This window comes from Pseudophryne corroboree, chromosome 2, assembly GCF_028390025.1.
Source record: "Pseudophryne corroboree isolate aPseCor3 chromosome 2, aPseCor3.hap2, whole genome shotgun sequence".
In the NCBI taxonomy this organism is placed as follows: Eukaryota; Metazoa; Chordata; class Amphibia; order Anura; family Myobatrachidae; genus Pseudophryne; species Pseudophryne corroboree.
In genome coordinates this window covers 568824711-568840812 of record NC_086445.1, presented here as the reverse complement: position 1 = coordinate 568840812, position 16102 = coordinate 568824711, and the positions used below count along the sequence as shown (strand labels likewise).

The following is a 16102-nucleotide window of genomic DNA, read 5'->3' as shown; positions in this document are numbered from 1 at the left end:
CGAGCTGCTACTTGGTCGGGGTCAAACACATTTGCAAGATTTTACAAGTTTGACACCCTGGCTGAGGAGGACCTGGAGTTCGCTCATTCGGTGCTGCAGAGTCATCCGCACTCTCCCGCCCGTTTGGGAGCTTTGGTATAATCCCCATGGTCCTTACGGAGTCCCCAGCATCCACTTAGGACGTTAGAGAAAATAAGATTTTACTCACCGGTAAATCTATTTCTCTTAGTCCGTAGTGGATGCTGGGCGCCCATCCCAAGTGCGGATTGTCTGCAATACTTGTACATAGTTATTGTTAACAAAAGGGTTATTGTTGAGAGACATCTGTGCAGAGGCTCCGTTGTTGTCATACTGTTAACTGGGTATAATATCACGAGTTGTACGGTGTGATTGGTGTGGCTGGTATGAGTCTTACCCGGGATTCAAAATCCTTCCTTATTGTGTCAGCTCTTCCGGGCACAGTATCCTAACTGACGTCTGGAGGAGGGTCATAGGGGGAGGAGCCAGTGCACACCAGGTAGTCCTAAAGCTTTCTTTAGTTGTGCCCAGTCTCCTGCGGAGCCGCTATTATATATTATATAAATTATATAAATTAGTCTAGGAAAATTGATTAAGGTAATGGACTATCACACGTGTGCCTCTGAACCATGTGCATGCTGGAATTTATGGCAAGTAGAGGATCTGAATGACATTTGAGGGTGCTGAGTTTGTGGGTTGTACTTAACTATTGAAGAGAGCGTTAATATTCAGTGCTTATGAAGGTTAGAGGGCTTACAGCCCTAGGGGTAGAATAGGTTGCCCAAAAGGGAAGCTGGTTTGAGAGCTTTAGGGGTATATTCAATTAGGGTCGGATCCATTCCGACATGCATTTGTCGTAATGGATCTGACAACCCCTATTCAAATCTCCTCTCAATTCGACTTTTAAAAAGTCGAATTGAGATGAGGGACCCAGAGGAGGAGAGGGGGGTGAGCCGCAGGGACAGCCCGGGCAGACGGAGGAGATCAGCGCTACAGGAGGATGTCATACAGCCGCCCGACCTCACGACAGTATCCACACGGCTCCAGCAAGCGTGACCTCACTTGCTGGAGCCGGGTGGACGCTGCCGTGAGCGGCGCGGCTGTGAGACATCCTGCTGCAGCGCTGTGCTGTAGCGCTGATCTCCCCTATATGCCCGCAGCTGTCCCAGTCTCCCTGCGGCTCCCCCCTTTTCGACAGACGGCAGCTTTCGAATTTTGAATTATAAGATTTTACTTACCGGTAAATCTATTTCTCGCAGTCCGTAGAGGATGCTGGGACTCCGTAAGGACCATGGGGAATAGATGGGCTCCGCAGGAGACTGAGCACTCTAAGAAAGAATTAGTACTACTGGTGTGCACTGGCTCCTCCCTCTATGCCCCTCCTCCAGACCTCAGTTAGGGAAACTGTGCCTAGAGGAGATGGACAGTACGAGGAAGGATTTTTGTAAATCTAAGGGCGAGATCCATACCAGCCACACCAATCACACCGTATAACTTGTGATAAACTACCCAGTTAACAGTATGAACAACAACATAGCCACGGTTCCACCGAAAACTATAACATAACCCTTATGTAAGCAATAACTATATACAAGTCTTGCAGAAGAAGTCCGCACTTGGGACGGGCGCCCAGCATCCTCTACGGACTACGAGAAATAGATTTACTGGTAAGTTAAATCTTATTTTCTCTAACGTCCTTGAGGATGCTGGGACTCCGTAAGGACCATGGGGATTATACCAAAGCTCCCAAACGGGCGGGAGAGTGCGGATGACTCTGCAGCACCGATTGAGCAAACAGGAGGTCCTCCTCAGCCAGGGTATCAAACTTATAGAACTTTGCAAAGATGTTTGTCCCCGACCAGGTAGCTGCTCGGCACAACTGTAATGCCGAGACCCCTTGGGCAGCCGCCCAAGAAGAGCCCACTTTCCTAGTGGAGTGGGCCTTAACCGATTTCGGTAACGGCAATCCTGCCGTAGAATGCGCCTGCTGAATCGTGTTACAGATCCAGCGAGCAATAGTCTGCTTTGAAGCAGGAGCGCCAACCTTGTTGGCCGCATACAGAACAAACAAAGCTTCAGTCTTCCTGATTCTAGCCGTTCTGGTCACATAAATCTTCAAAGCCCTGACTTCATCCAGGCACTCGGAATCCTCCAAGTCCCATGTAGCCACAGGCACGACAATAGGTTGGTTCACATGAAGAGATGAGACCACTTTTGGCAGAAAGTGAGGGCGAGTCCTCAACTCCGCCCTATCCACGTGTAAAAAACCAAGGATGGGCTTTTATGTGATAAAGCCGCCAATTCGGAAACACGTCTTGCCGAAGCGAACGCCAACAACATGACCACTTTCCACGTGAGGTATTTCAACTCTACAGTTTTGAGTGGTTCAAACTAAGGTGACTTGAGGAAACGTAACACCACGTTAAGATCCCAAGGCGCCACCGGAGGCACAAAGGGAGGCTAAATATGCAGCACTCCCTTCACAAAGGTCTGTACTTCAGGAATAGAGGCCAATTCTCTTTGAAAGAAAATGGATAAGGCCGAAATCTGGACCTTTATGGACCCTAATTTTAGGCCCAAAGTCACTCCTGTTTCAAGGAAGTGAAGTAGACGGCCCAAATGGAACTCCTCCGTAGGAGCAGCTCTGGCCTCACACCAAGAAACGTATTTCCGCCATATACGGTGATAATGTTTTAACGTCGCATCTTTCCTTGCCTTGATCAGGGTAGGAATGACTTCCTCCGGAATCCCTTTTTCCGCTAGGATCCGGCGTTCAACCGCCATGCCGTCAAACGCAGCCGCGGTTAGTCTTGGAACAGACAGGGCCCCTGCCGCAGCAGGTCCTGCCTTAGAGGAAGAGGCTACGGATCCCCAGCGAGCAACTATTGCAGCTCCGGATACCAAGTCCTCCGTGGCCAATCCGGAACAATGAGTATTGTTCTGACCCTGCTTCTTCGTATTATTCTCAACACCTTGGGCATGAGAGGAAGAGGAGGAAACACATAGACCGATCTGAACACCCAAGGTGTCACCAGAGCGTCTACCGCCTGAGGGTCCCTTTACCTGGCGCAATACCGCTTTAGCTTTTTGTTGAGACGGGATGCCATCATGTCGATTTGAGGCAGTCCCCAACGATCCGTAATCTGTGCGAAGACTTCTTGATGAAGTCCCCACTCTCCCGGATGCAGGTCGTGCCTGCTGAGGAAGTCCGCCTCCCAGTTGTCCACCCCCGGGATGAACACCGCTGACAGCGCGCTTACATGGCCTTCCGCCCAGCGTAGAATCCTGGTCGCTTCTGCCATGGCCATTCTGCTCCTTGTTCCGCCTTGGCAGTTTATATGAGCCACTGCCGTGACATTGTCTGACTGAATCAGAACCGGTTTTCTCCGAAGCAATTCCTCCACTTGACGCAGGGCGTTGTATATGGCCCTCAACTCCAGGACGTTGATGTGGAGACAAGACTCTAGGCTTGACCAGAGACCTTGGAAATTTCTTCCCAGTGTCACTGCTCCCCAGCCTCGGAGGCTTGCGTCCGTGGTCACCAGGACCCAGTCCTGAATGCCGAACCTGCGACCTTCTAGTAGGTGAGCACTGTTCAGCCACCACAGGAGAGATACCCTGGTCCTGGGAGACAGGGTGATCCTTTGATGCATTTGTAAATGGGACCCGGACCACTTGTCCATGAGGTCCCATTGAAAGGTTCTCGCATGGAACCTGCCGAAAGGGATGGCCTCGTAGGAAGCCACCATCTTCACCAGGACCCGCGTGCAATGATGCAATGAAACCTTTTTTGGTTTTAATAGGTTCCTGACCATTGCTATGAGTTCCTGAACCTTTTCGATCGGAAGAAAAACCTTTTTCTGGTCTGTGTCTAGAATCAGCCCCAAAAAGGTCAGACGCGTTGTAGGGACTAGCTGGGACTTCGGTATATTGAGAATCCAGCCGTGTATCTGCAACGTCTTCATGGACAGAGACGCTGTCCAGCAACCTCTCCCGAGATCTCGCCTTTATGAGGAGATCGTCCAAGTATGGGATAATTGTGACCCCCTGCCTGCGCAGGAGCACCATCATTTCCGCCATTACCTTGGTGAAAATTCTCGGGGCCGTGGAAAGCCCAAACGGCAACGTCTGAAATTGGTAGTGACAGTCCTGCACTGCAAATCTCAGGAATGCCTGATGCGGGGGGAATATCGGAACATGAAGGTAAGCATCCTTCATGTCCAGGGACACCATCCAATCCCCCCCCCCCCCTCCAGGCTGGCGATGACCGCCCTGAGTGATTCCATTTTGAACTTGAACCTCTTCAAGTACAGGTTCAGAGATTTCAGGTTTAAAATGGGTCTGACCGAACCGTCCGGTTTCGGGACCACAAACAGGGTTGAGTAATATCCCTCTCCTTGCTGGAGATGAGGAACTGTGACAATCACCTGTTGAATATACAATTTTTGGATTGCTGCTAACACTAGCTCCCTCTCTGACGGGGAAGCCGGCAGAGCTGATTTGAAAAATCGGCGAGGAGGCAAGTCTTCGAATTCCAGCCTGTATCCCTGAGAAACAATCTCTTATGCCCAGGGATCCACCTGCGAGTGAACCCAGACGTGGCTGAAAAACCGAAGACAAGCCCCCACCAGATCTGCCTCCCCTCGGAAAGCCCCAGCGTCATGCGGTGGACTTTGCAGACGCAGGGGAGGACTTCTGCTCTTGGGAACTAGCTGTGTGCAGCTTTTTTCCCCTGCCTTTCCCTCTGGCAACAAAGGATGATCCACGTACCTTCTCGTTTTTATTGGAACGAAAGGACTGCATTTGATAATGAGGTGCCTTTCTTGTATGCTGCGGGGGGACATAAGGTAAGAAATTTAACTTACCAGCCGTAGCCGTAGAGACAAGATCCGATAGGCCGTCTCCAAACATCTACACCCCTTTGTAAGGCAAAGACTCCATATGCCGCTTTGAATCAGCATCTCCCGTCCACTGTCGGGTCCACAAGAGCCGCCTAGCAGAAATACATAGCATTTATTCTGGAGCTTAATGAACAAATGTCTCTCTGAGCATCCCTCGTATACAAGGCAGCGTCTCTGATATGCTCTATGGTCATTTGAATGGCGTCCCTATCTAAGGTGTCAATTTCCGTAGATAAGGAATCTGCCCATGCCACAACCGCACTACAAACCCAGGCCGACGCCATAGCCGGTCGAGCAATAGTACCGAAATGTGCTTTAAGGTAATTTCCTGCCTGCAATCAGCAGGTTCTTTGAGGGAAGCCGTATCCTGAGAAGGCAGTGCCACCTTTTTGTTCAAACGTGTCAGCGCCTTGTCAACTTTTGGCGAAGATTCCCAGCGTATCCTATCAGTTTGTGTAAAAGGATACGCTATGAGAATCCTTTTGGGAACTTGTGGTCTCCTATCCGGAGATTCCCAAGCCTTTTCGCACAAGTCACTTAATTCAAATGAGGATGGAAAAGTGACTTCAGGCTTTTTCCCTTTTATACATGGGGGTTCCTCAGTAATATGCAAAACCTCTTTAATGGCAATAATCATGTACCGTATACCCTTAACCACCTTCGGCTGTAATTTTGCATCTTCATAGTCGACACGAGTCAGTATCTGTGTCGGTATCTGTGTCATCGATCTGGGATATGGTGCGCTTCTGAGACCCCGAAGGACCTGGCGCCCCAGGGACAGGCATGGACTGGCTACCTGACTGATCCCTAGCTTCTGCCTTGTCTAATCTTTTATGCAATAGATTTACATTTGCATTCAAGACATTCAGCATATCCACCCATTCCGGTGTCTGCGTTGCCGACTGCGACCTGACATTCAAGCACTCCCCCTCCATAATAAGCGAGCCTTCCTCGTCAAACATGTCGACACAGACACACACACACACACACACACACACACACACACACACACACACACACACACACACACACACACACACACACACACAACCCCTTTCCTGAAGACAGTATCCCTGTCAAGGCCCTTTGGAGAGACAGAGAGTATGCCAGCGCAATAACCCTGGAGACCAACACAAAATGTTTTTCCCCAGCAGCGCTGTATAATATGTAAACCGCCAATTATGTGCCCCACCCCCTCTCTTTTAAGCACCCTTTCACCGTGTGTAAGCAGGGGAGAGTCCGGGGAGCTTCCTCTCAGCAGTGCTGTGGAGAGAAAATGGCGCTGGTGAGTGCTGAGGGAGAAGCCCCGCCCCCTCAGCGGCGGGCTTCTGTCCCATTCAAATTTAGTAAATTATGGCGGGGGCTCTTTTATATACATGTACAGAGCCCACCTGTACATGTATATAGTCTTTTTGCCATGCGGAGGGTTATATTGCTGCCCAGGGTGCCTGCGCCCTGCACCCTTACAGTGACCGGAGTATGCGAGGTGTATGGGAGCAATGACTTGGTGTATTCTAATGATACATGAAGTAGATGCTACTTTCTCATGTAAAGAGAACACACATGAAACACTTTGTAGGAGGTCACATTGCAGTGGCTTTCTACTTTAAGTTCTCAGTTTTAAATTTGTTTTGTTTTTGTATGTTTTTATGAAGAGATGGCCGCTGCAGTGCTATGCGTTACCTCAGTGAAGCTGAAGGCTTCTGCCGCCTGATGACTTCTGTCTTCTGTACTTCTAGCTCTGTGAGGAGAACGGCGGCGCGGCTCCGGGGGTGGACGCCCAGTAAGAACCTGCGTTCACCCCCTATTGAGCTAATGGTGTCCAGTAGCCGAGGAAGCAGAGCCTATCTTTGACAAGAAGGTCTGCTCCTCTCTCCTCAGTCCCACGATGCAGGGAGCCTGTTGCCAGCAGTGCTCCCTGTGAAAAAGTAGTAGAAGGTAGAAAAAAAAATCCAAACAAAAATGCTTCTAGGCAGAGAACTCTGGGGAGCTCTCTGCAGTGCACCCATCTTGCTCTGGGCACAGTGTAAAACTGAGGTCTGGAGGAGGGGCATAGAGGGAGGAGCCAGTGCACACCCAGAGTCCAAAGCTTTCTTAAAGTGCCCTATCTCCTGCGGAGCCCGTCTATTCCCCATGGTCCTTACGGAGTCCCAGCATCCTCAAGGACGTTAGAGAAATACCCCTTAATTGTGATCTGTTCAAACTAAATTTATACAAGTCAGTTTTACAATGCACTCACTCATACATATTATGTGTGCGTAACAGTTAAATATCAAAATCAGTTAAAACTACTGTCGTTTGTACTCCTCAAAAATAGTAAGTACTGAAAGGGGATGCGCAGGGTATAGCTAGTGCTTCCTGATCACAAGCAGAACCTTTCTCTACCATCTCATTTGTGAACCTCTTTTCTCAACTTGTGTGTTTGATCTGTTTTTAGAAGTATGATTTTATGTTGTATGATTTTGAATTTAACTTTCCAGGGGTGCAGAGTGTGCTGTGTCTGACAAACAAATGAAGATCATGAATAGCTTGGTTCCCTAGGCTTATAAAGAAAAGAAAGCAAAACAAAAAAACTGAGGAAAATTATTTATTGATTGTAATGCACCACTTGATCCAGATATAATAGCTGTCTTGCTTGTTTTACCTTGCATCTGTAAGTTAAACCTCCAGGAGTCTCCCCTGACTGACAATATGAATATATTGGGGTAAATTTACTAATATGGGAGTTCTAGTTAAGATGGGATGTTGCCCATAGCAACCAATCAGATTCTACTTCTCATTTATCTAGCACCTTCTAGAAGATAATACCTGGAATCTGGTTGCTTTGGGCAACATCCCATCTTAAATAGAACTCCCATTTTAGTAAAGTTACCATTATGGGGTTGATTCAATTGTTTGAAAAGTCAGTTGGGTGTCTGTTTTTTCCTATCTAATAGACTGGAAAAAAACAGACACCCAACCGACTTTTCAAACAATTGAATTCCCCCTATGTGTGTAAATGTCCCAAAGAAAAGAGGTCTCTGTAAAGAAACCAGCTATATAAAATGTGCTTTCACAGAGAGGAGAGATGTGACTATTGGGTGGTTGGGTTGAGTAGCAGCATTTTTTCTGATACACTATGGCCCGTTAGTGTTGTCAGAAGATGGCCGCCTTCCAACCAGTAAAGTAATCTTTCATCTGTATTTACCAACTTGTCCGATAATTGTCATTGATTGTGGCAGGATTATGTCTAGGCATGGGGGTTGTTTTGAGACAACACGCTGCAATATAGGGTCAGTTGTACGATGTCACAGCATGTGTGGCATGCATTAATATTTTGGTATTATTATTTGTTGTTGGTCATTTTTTCAGTCATCTGCCAACATAGTTCCTTTCTGCTTGGTGTATTCTAATGATACATGAAGTAGATGCTACTTTCTCATGTAAAGAGAACACACATGAAACACTTTGTAGGAGGTCACATTGCAGTGGCTTTCTACTTTAAGTTCTCAGTTTTAAATTTGTTTTGTTTTTGTATGTTTTTATGAAGAGATGGCCGCGTATCAGAGAACACGGTCTGTCTCATTCGGAAGTTGCTAGTTTTGGACCCTCAGCAGCGACTAACTGCATCAGAAGTCCTGGAGTCTCTTGGTGGCATCATATCCTCATGGTTGGTTATTTTCAGCTCTTCGCCTAAAGCCAAGATGGGCAGTAAATGGCTTTTGTCATTGTGTATTTTTACTTTTCCCTACAGCTATGTGTACATTTGACATGCACAATTTTTAGAGTTCAGAAATGGAATGTATTTTTGTTAAATGATGCTAACAAATTTATATATACTGTATTACTTATTGTTGTAACTTAGGGAGCTATCAAATGGCTTCAATTTTACTACATTTGAATATAATTGTCATATTCTGCATGTACCTAATATCATTTGTATTGTAATTAAAACTATACTACATATGGTCAACATTCCCTCTGTAAAATAAATAAGCAAATAACAATTGGGGATTAGATTTTTTTTTTTTTTTTTGTGGCCAGTTGGAATTCTTGCACATAATTAGGTTAGAACATTGCCTCTCCTTTGAGTCTTTGTCTGGCTTTTTTAAATATAAAAACTAGAGCTTTTTTGGACATCGACTTGAGTTTTATAACAGATTGACAGCTGAATATTGTCTTCTGTTGTACAACACCTCTGAATTAACCTGCCTCTTTTCTGAAACTGACTGAACTCATAGATAACTCACCAATAGAACTCTATAACATAAGATCTAAGCTAATCTATCTGGCCTTCATGTAATTTAAATGTTCCAAGTTTGACTCCCCCTATTTGCTACACAGGGGCAGTAGTAGAGAATGGTCTACTAAAGTATTGTTTCTCCACAGGCAATCCATGTCCTCCCTGAGTGGCCCACTGCAAGTTGTTCCAGACATTGATCATGTGACAAGTCCAGAAAACTCACAAGAGGTAAGGGCAGGTAGAATGAGAGAGATTATCAATAACTCCATGACCCTAACTGCGTGGAGTTTGTGTATTCTCCCTGGGTTTCCTCCCACAATCCATAAATATACTGGCAGGTTAATGGTCTCTCATAAAAAAAAAAAAGAAATAAACCCTATTGTATAAGTGTGTACACGTGTGTAAGGCATACTAGATGTGCCAAGTGGTTCTTATATTTCGTCAAAATTTGATGTTTCTAATATTCAACGAAAACACACTTTTGGCTTGGTTTGAATACATCTGTTGTTATGGCTCCTTATAGGCTGGGTTAGATGGTGTATCCTGTTTTTTATCCTTTGAGGGTAGGTTTGCCACCATGGAATAATGAGTGTTTTTTTTTTGTATTACTAAAGGGGGGGGATTATCAGGTGTGATTTGAAGGGTTAGGCATGGAGGCAAGGATTTCTGGGCATAGGAAATGCTGATGGGTTAGCTCCACGCTAGGTGGTGGCATCTGGTAGCTATTTTTTCCAAACAATTACCTCATTATTTGTCCAGGCAGTGAGTGCCACATTGGGATGTTTTTTTATTTTTATTGTACTTTTCCCCCCCAAATAGGAGCAGATAGCTGTATGCATTTCTCAACAGATTTGGGTAGATGTCTGTGGGGGAGGGGGGGAGGGGGGTTGGTTTTCATAGTTATCATCAGTATATTCAGTGTTCTTTATGTTGGGTTTAAATTTTTTTTTATTTTTTTTATTGTGTATAAGTTTTATACATCATTCTAACTGTATAGGCAAGTAACCCTTCCTTCTACCAACTCGCTGTAATAGAATTAGGGAGATAATAAAACTGTGCAGCCGTGATTTGTTTAGTGTGGGTGTAGTTTGATAAAGCCAATTGAAAAATATCGTCAGAGCTACAATAAATGACAACACCTGCCAGCCCCATTTGACCACTTTTTATTTCAGAGAATTTTTAGTGGCCGTATTTAAAACATTCAGCATTCCACTGACAACACCTAAAGCATTCTAGTGACTTCTTTAAAATGCAGAAACAATCTTAATAAATGACTTACAATACAATAGACTTCCTTTTAGCTCTTCATGATAACTCTATATAAAATACATCATATGTTTGAAAGAATGAGATCCAGAGGTCAGATTAGTTGAGGCAATTTCTGAACGAGACAAACTTGGATTCTCAATATCTCCACCTCATTGCACTGTTTTTTTTCTTTTCTTAGGCAAAAGAAACAGAAGAACCCTCACAATATGAGTTTGAAAATTACATGCGACAGCAGCTTCTTTTGGCAGAAGAGAAAAACACAATCCATGAAGCCAAAAACTTCCAGCAAAAACGTCACTTTGGAAATTTCCCCCCAATTAGAAGACTGGGCTATGATGCTCAGCCAATGAGCCCTTTGGACGCTGCAATTTTGGCTCAGCGATACCTTCCACCACCACATCTGACTCTTCCCAGTTCTCACTAACTTTTTATTTCTGGATTCTTTATCGTCTTTTGAAATGACTTGCGGGTGGAAGAATGCCTTTCTGAACTGAAAGGTTTACATGGTGCTAGACTTCTCCAACACCCCCACTTCCCCTTATTTTCTTTCCTGAAAAATAACATTGCACATAAGTCCTGGTCATTGTCCCCCCTCCCCTTGTAAATCCTATAGCAATACTCTTGCAGCACAAGAAATACTTCTAATGTAGCAACTTTGTTTTTGAGCAAGGTTTAAGTGTTTGGATGCTGTTGGCTGTATCCAAAGCAGGCATTGGACTGCAGCACTAAGTAAAACTCTCCTTTTTAGATCTTTTTTTTTTTTTGTAAATTCCGTCTCCTACCATCTTACAGTAAGACATTTTGCATTCAGCTTTTTTTGTTGATGTATACTTATATATAGATATATACATAGACATTAAATCTACCTCCTTTTTTTTTTTTTTTCTTTGAAATAAAGCAGAGTGTTCCATGTAGTGGAGACACACAGCATTAGAAGGAGTCTGCTGTGGAACAGATTCATCGTGGATTTTTGTTTTTTTTGTTAATAAACATGCTCCCCCCTTCTAACTAATGGGGTGGTATTATCTAGATATTGTGTGTACATATATAAATATATATAAATATATATATCCTTATACAGAGATATATATTTGATATTGAATATCCGCTGGATTGCAATATCCTTGTAGAAAGAATAAGCTGTGTTATAACCATCAGGCTTATAACGTCCCATATTGCATAACCCTCTCACATTTATTTTATTCTCTTGATTTTTGTGTATTTATTAGCTTGTGTTTTTTTGTTTCCTTATGTATCTCAGTCCTTTTGTAAAGCACAGTAGGGTGTATCTCCGTGTTTGTCTTGAACCTGGATTGACTGACTTGGGCATCTTTGTTTAAAAAACCAAAATACATATATATAGTATATATTACATAGTCATTTGGGCTATGTATGCTTGAGACTCACATTTCTGTGATTTTGAGTATTTATAGCACCATGCCTCAAATATGCTTGGTTATACTTATAAAACAAAAACAAAACATTTTTCCACCCTATCAGAGACATTGTTTTCCTCTCTAAATAATTCATAGCAATTCTTTTTTTTTTTCCTTTCTGGTTTTACAGAAATGTCTACATATGTATACCCTTTAAAATTATCCACATTCATATCACCATGTATGGTCTTTGCATAAGTGAATATTACATATATTAATGATATTAGATGAACACCCTTTTTGAAACGCAGGCATAAATGGTGTTTATAAACTGGTCACCTAAAGAGGAAGCACTGTATAATGTATTCTGTTTTGTGTCATGTTGCTGATTTGATGTTGGCCACAAATGCTGCCATATCTGCACAAGTATTGGCCAGTTAGCCCAGTATTGAAGTACCTGACTTCCCATAACGACTCCATGCTCTAAGCATCTGAAAATGGATTATTCTAGAATTATAGGATGTGTTAGTACATATGCTCAGAAGATAGTTATCAGTTATCTCTACTGGTTACTTGTCTTTGCAATCTTTTTCTGATGGTTTGCCAGTCGCCTGTACTCCAGAAGAGATCTGGTTACTTAACCTAAAGCAATGGACTGTGGAACCCTTGTTCATACTGGCCACTTGTTTGTGCACAGGTTGATCCTATCTCTCAGTGATCAGGCCCAGATCATAAGATTATACAGTGTGGGGCTTACATCCTCCTTTGAGTACGATATGGTATCTATGTCTGAGCACCCATGCATGCCGGACAGAGCATTTTTAAGCTCTGCACTCAGGATTCCTGCATGACTCTGTCTATACCTGTACATGCATTTGTGTGATTCTATTCATAACAATATTATGGGTTGACTAAATTTGAAGATTTGTTCAATCACACAGGGCACCTCGTTACAGAATGTATGATCCTAAATTTCCTGCTGAGGTCAACTACTCCCTGGCTTCATTTCAATTACCATTGACATGAACGCACATGTTGACTGACTTTGAAGATTATCGTTTGCTTGCTGGATCTTTCCAATTGATTAACGCTGGATTTCTAATACAAATGTTTGCATTTCAGTCTATGACGCATGCATTTGTATTTTCTTGTCCTGTCTGTCTGGGAGATAACATTGTGTGACATATTACAAAATGTATATTTTAAAGGCCCTTGAAGTCTTTTGGTTATGCAGGGTTCATTGGGGCAGATGTATTAAGCCCGGAGACGGCATAAGGAAGTGATAAACCAGTGATAAGTGCAAGGTGATAACCGTACCAGCCAATCTGCTCCTAACAGGTAATTTACATATTGGAGCTGATTGGCTGGTGCCTTTATCACTTTGCACTTATCACTGGTTTATCACTTCCTTATGCCTTCTCCAGGTTCATACATCTGCCCCATTGTTACGAATTGGATGTGACGCTACATATGCAGAGATTTGCATCTTACAGAGCTTGCATACAACGCTACTGTGATCATTCTTTCCTAACCAGGTTAATTGGATATCTAATGTATAGGCTGTTTATCAGCACATACAGACCCTTACTTGTTTTTCTCGATTAATGCAGGGTTTTTTTTGTTTTTGTTTGCTTTTTGAACTTGTGATAGTGTCCTGTATAGATAGAAGTGTGTTGCACATCACACTTGTTCAGTGAGTCATACTGCTCCATTGTTTTTATAGTTTATTTCACATCCTCCAACAGTGTTTTTGTTTCATGACGAACCGCTCTAATTCAATTATAGAGCAGAGTCTGCACAGTCCCCATTATAGTTGTACTAATGTTTTGTTTGTATGCGTCATGTCCTTTATGGGGTGTTGGTGCACCATCTTCATATGCAGCAGGTTCAGCTAGGACTGTGTGTAGACAGTAGGCACAACCATGCATCAGGTCCTATCTGAGACCTTTGGTTGTAGATCAGACTGCTATAATGCCAGCACACAATGTAGCACATTCTTGTGTATACACCATTCACTATATACCATACTGTGTCTGTGATGTCACCCACAATGAAGAGGGCTGAAGGAGATAATTCCTGTCTTCCAATTGGGAGGCTCTTAAGCTGACTGCTGACCATTGGTGTGTGGGTTTTTTTTTTTTAATGTTCTTGTAAAGTCTTATTTTATGGCCTTTTATGTGGACTTATTTTGGTATTAGGTTCATCTTAAAACATCCGCATATAAAAAAATAACACTTTCTTTATAGAGACTCCAGAGCTTATGGAGAAAGTCTAGTCCCCACAATTGAGCCATCACTGATGCCATTCTCTTGCCACACCCTTCTAGTGTTCTCGTCCCTCAGCAGATGTGACATTTGGTGCAAGCTTTTGCCCTAATTTTTCTTACTATGAATATTGTATATTACGTTCATCAATTTTGTCATGTCTAACATTTCATTGTGTGTATGTTGTATGTCACTTGATAATTAAAAACATCCCCTTCTGGTAGCTAAGTGTTCATTATTTAAACCATTTTGTTATTTTTCTGAGCATACATAACTTTGTAACCTATTCCTACAGGATATATTTGGTCTACATTTTGAGCAGTTTCAAAGCAATATCTTGTTTTTGGACACACCTACCGATTCTAACAGACTGTCCTTTAGCGCCGAATATCTCTGGAAGGGAACCGGTCATAATTGTAATAGTATCAAATAATAAGCTGGCTTGTTTGGCATTATATTAAAATTTTTAATCCATTTATTTGTTTTATACATAGGGCTAGGATGAGGGAAAAAACAAAGTGATGACCAAAACAGTCAAATGCAGTTACTGAATTTAATGCCGGAATTCTGACTTTTTCAGTCAGTGCACCACTGTACAGATATATTTTTATATTTTCTTCAGGGTTTTATTGTTTGGTGTTAAGTAATGAGCAATAGTAGCAAGCAATCTCATTAAACTATATATATATATATATATATATATATATATATATATATATATATATATATATATATATATATATATATACACACACACACACACACACACACACACACACACACACACACACACACACACACACACACACAGTGTTTCGACTCTAGTTCTATACACCAAGATAGCACACAGCCATTCTTGAAATAGACTCTTGCAGACCATGTGCTCTTATGGTTAGCATGCCCACCTTAGCCTGTGTACAGTGTATACAGGGTGTTACAAAAAAAAAAAAAGTAACTGAAACTTGTATGTGTATTTTATGTGTTACAGTAGGCATTGAGTGACAGCTGGTATGCCACCGTACGCCATCAAGGAATGTGTGCGCAACACTGGGGTAAATGTATTATAGCGGCACCATCGTGCTGCTATAACACTTCCTGCTTTGCCCCATTACCGAGGCGAAGCAGGAAGGGGCATGAAGATGTAAGAACGTTTTGTCTGCCTGCTTCCCCCTCTTGTGATGTCCTCCGTGCACACAGCGAATCAGCTCAGTGCTGACCTGAAGTGCCTCCCTGCCCGGTCAGCTCCTCTGCGCATATGCGGGATCTCGCTACTCACTAAAGATCACCCGCGCAGTCTGGAGCAGGCACCCGCTATAGCCATGGACAGCTCTGTCCCTGCTATGATGTCTATGCCCATACACCCGGTCGGCTCCTCTGTGCATGCGCGGGATCTCGCTACTCACGCAAGATCCCCAGCGCAGTCTGGAGCCAGCACCCGCTACAGCCATGGACAGCTCTGTCCCTGCTGTGGTGTATGGGAATCGACACCATGCAGAGCAAATAGTTGTGTGAGGACAGAAGAAGCTCCAGTTACTTTTATTATTTTTAAACACCCTGTAGTTTTTATGTTGGAAAGCGAGCCCTCTCCATGTTATAAGCGTACAGTATGTGCTTCTTTTTAATGTTCGTGTAACTAAAGCTGAATGAAAACCTGCTAATGGATGAGAGCAACTGACAAATCGACCATTTGCTCCCAAGCACTGGAAAATGGACAAAACCTGTTCGTGATTTAACCAATTTGTATAAACGACAGGTTTTGTACATTTTCCAGTGCTTGGGAGCAAATGGTCGATTTGTCAGTTGCTCTCATCCATTACCAGATTTTCATTCCAACCACAGATTATCTGCCAGATAATTGTATAGTGTATGTCCAGCTTAATGTAAACTCTTCTGTTTAACCATTTACTTTGCCAAACAATGGCTTCCAGGGTGTGTGTTAACAGAAAGCTTGTAATAACAGTATGCTCATGTAATATGGAAGACTGTTGTGACTTTCCTGTAATAGTTCTGACCTCTTGAAAGAATTAAACGCATTTGAATTAACATCTATAT

The 16102-nt window shown here is 43.3% G+C and overlaps 1 protein-coding gene across 2 annotated transcripts in view; it reads left to right on the top strand.

Annotated features, from left to right (window-relative positions):
• STK40 (serine/threonine kinase 40) overlaps positions 1-14273 on the top strand; it is a 102344-nt gene extending 88071 nt beyond the window's left edge. Inside the window, exons 9-11 of one of the 2 annotated variants that reach the window (XM_063954378.1) lie at positions 8449-8568; positions 9288-9369; positions 10589-14273. In XM_063954378.1, coding sequence (XP_063810448.1) covers positions 8449-8568; positions 9288-9369; positions 10589-10834 — 448 coding nt within the window. In that variant the 3' untranslated portion in view covers positions 10835-14273. The remainder of the gene's footprint in view (positions 1-8448; positions 8569-9287; positions 9370-10588) is intronic. The other variant, XM_063954380.1, reaches the window with a different exon arrangement.
• Positions 14274-16102: the final 1829 nt, after the last annotated feature.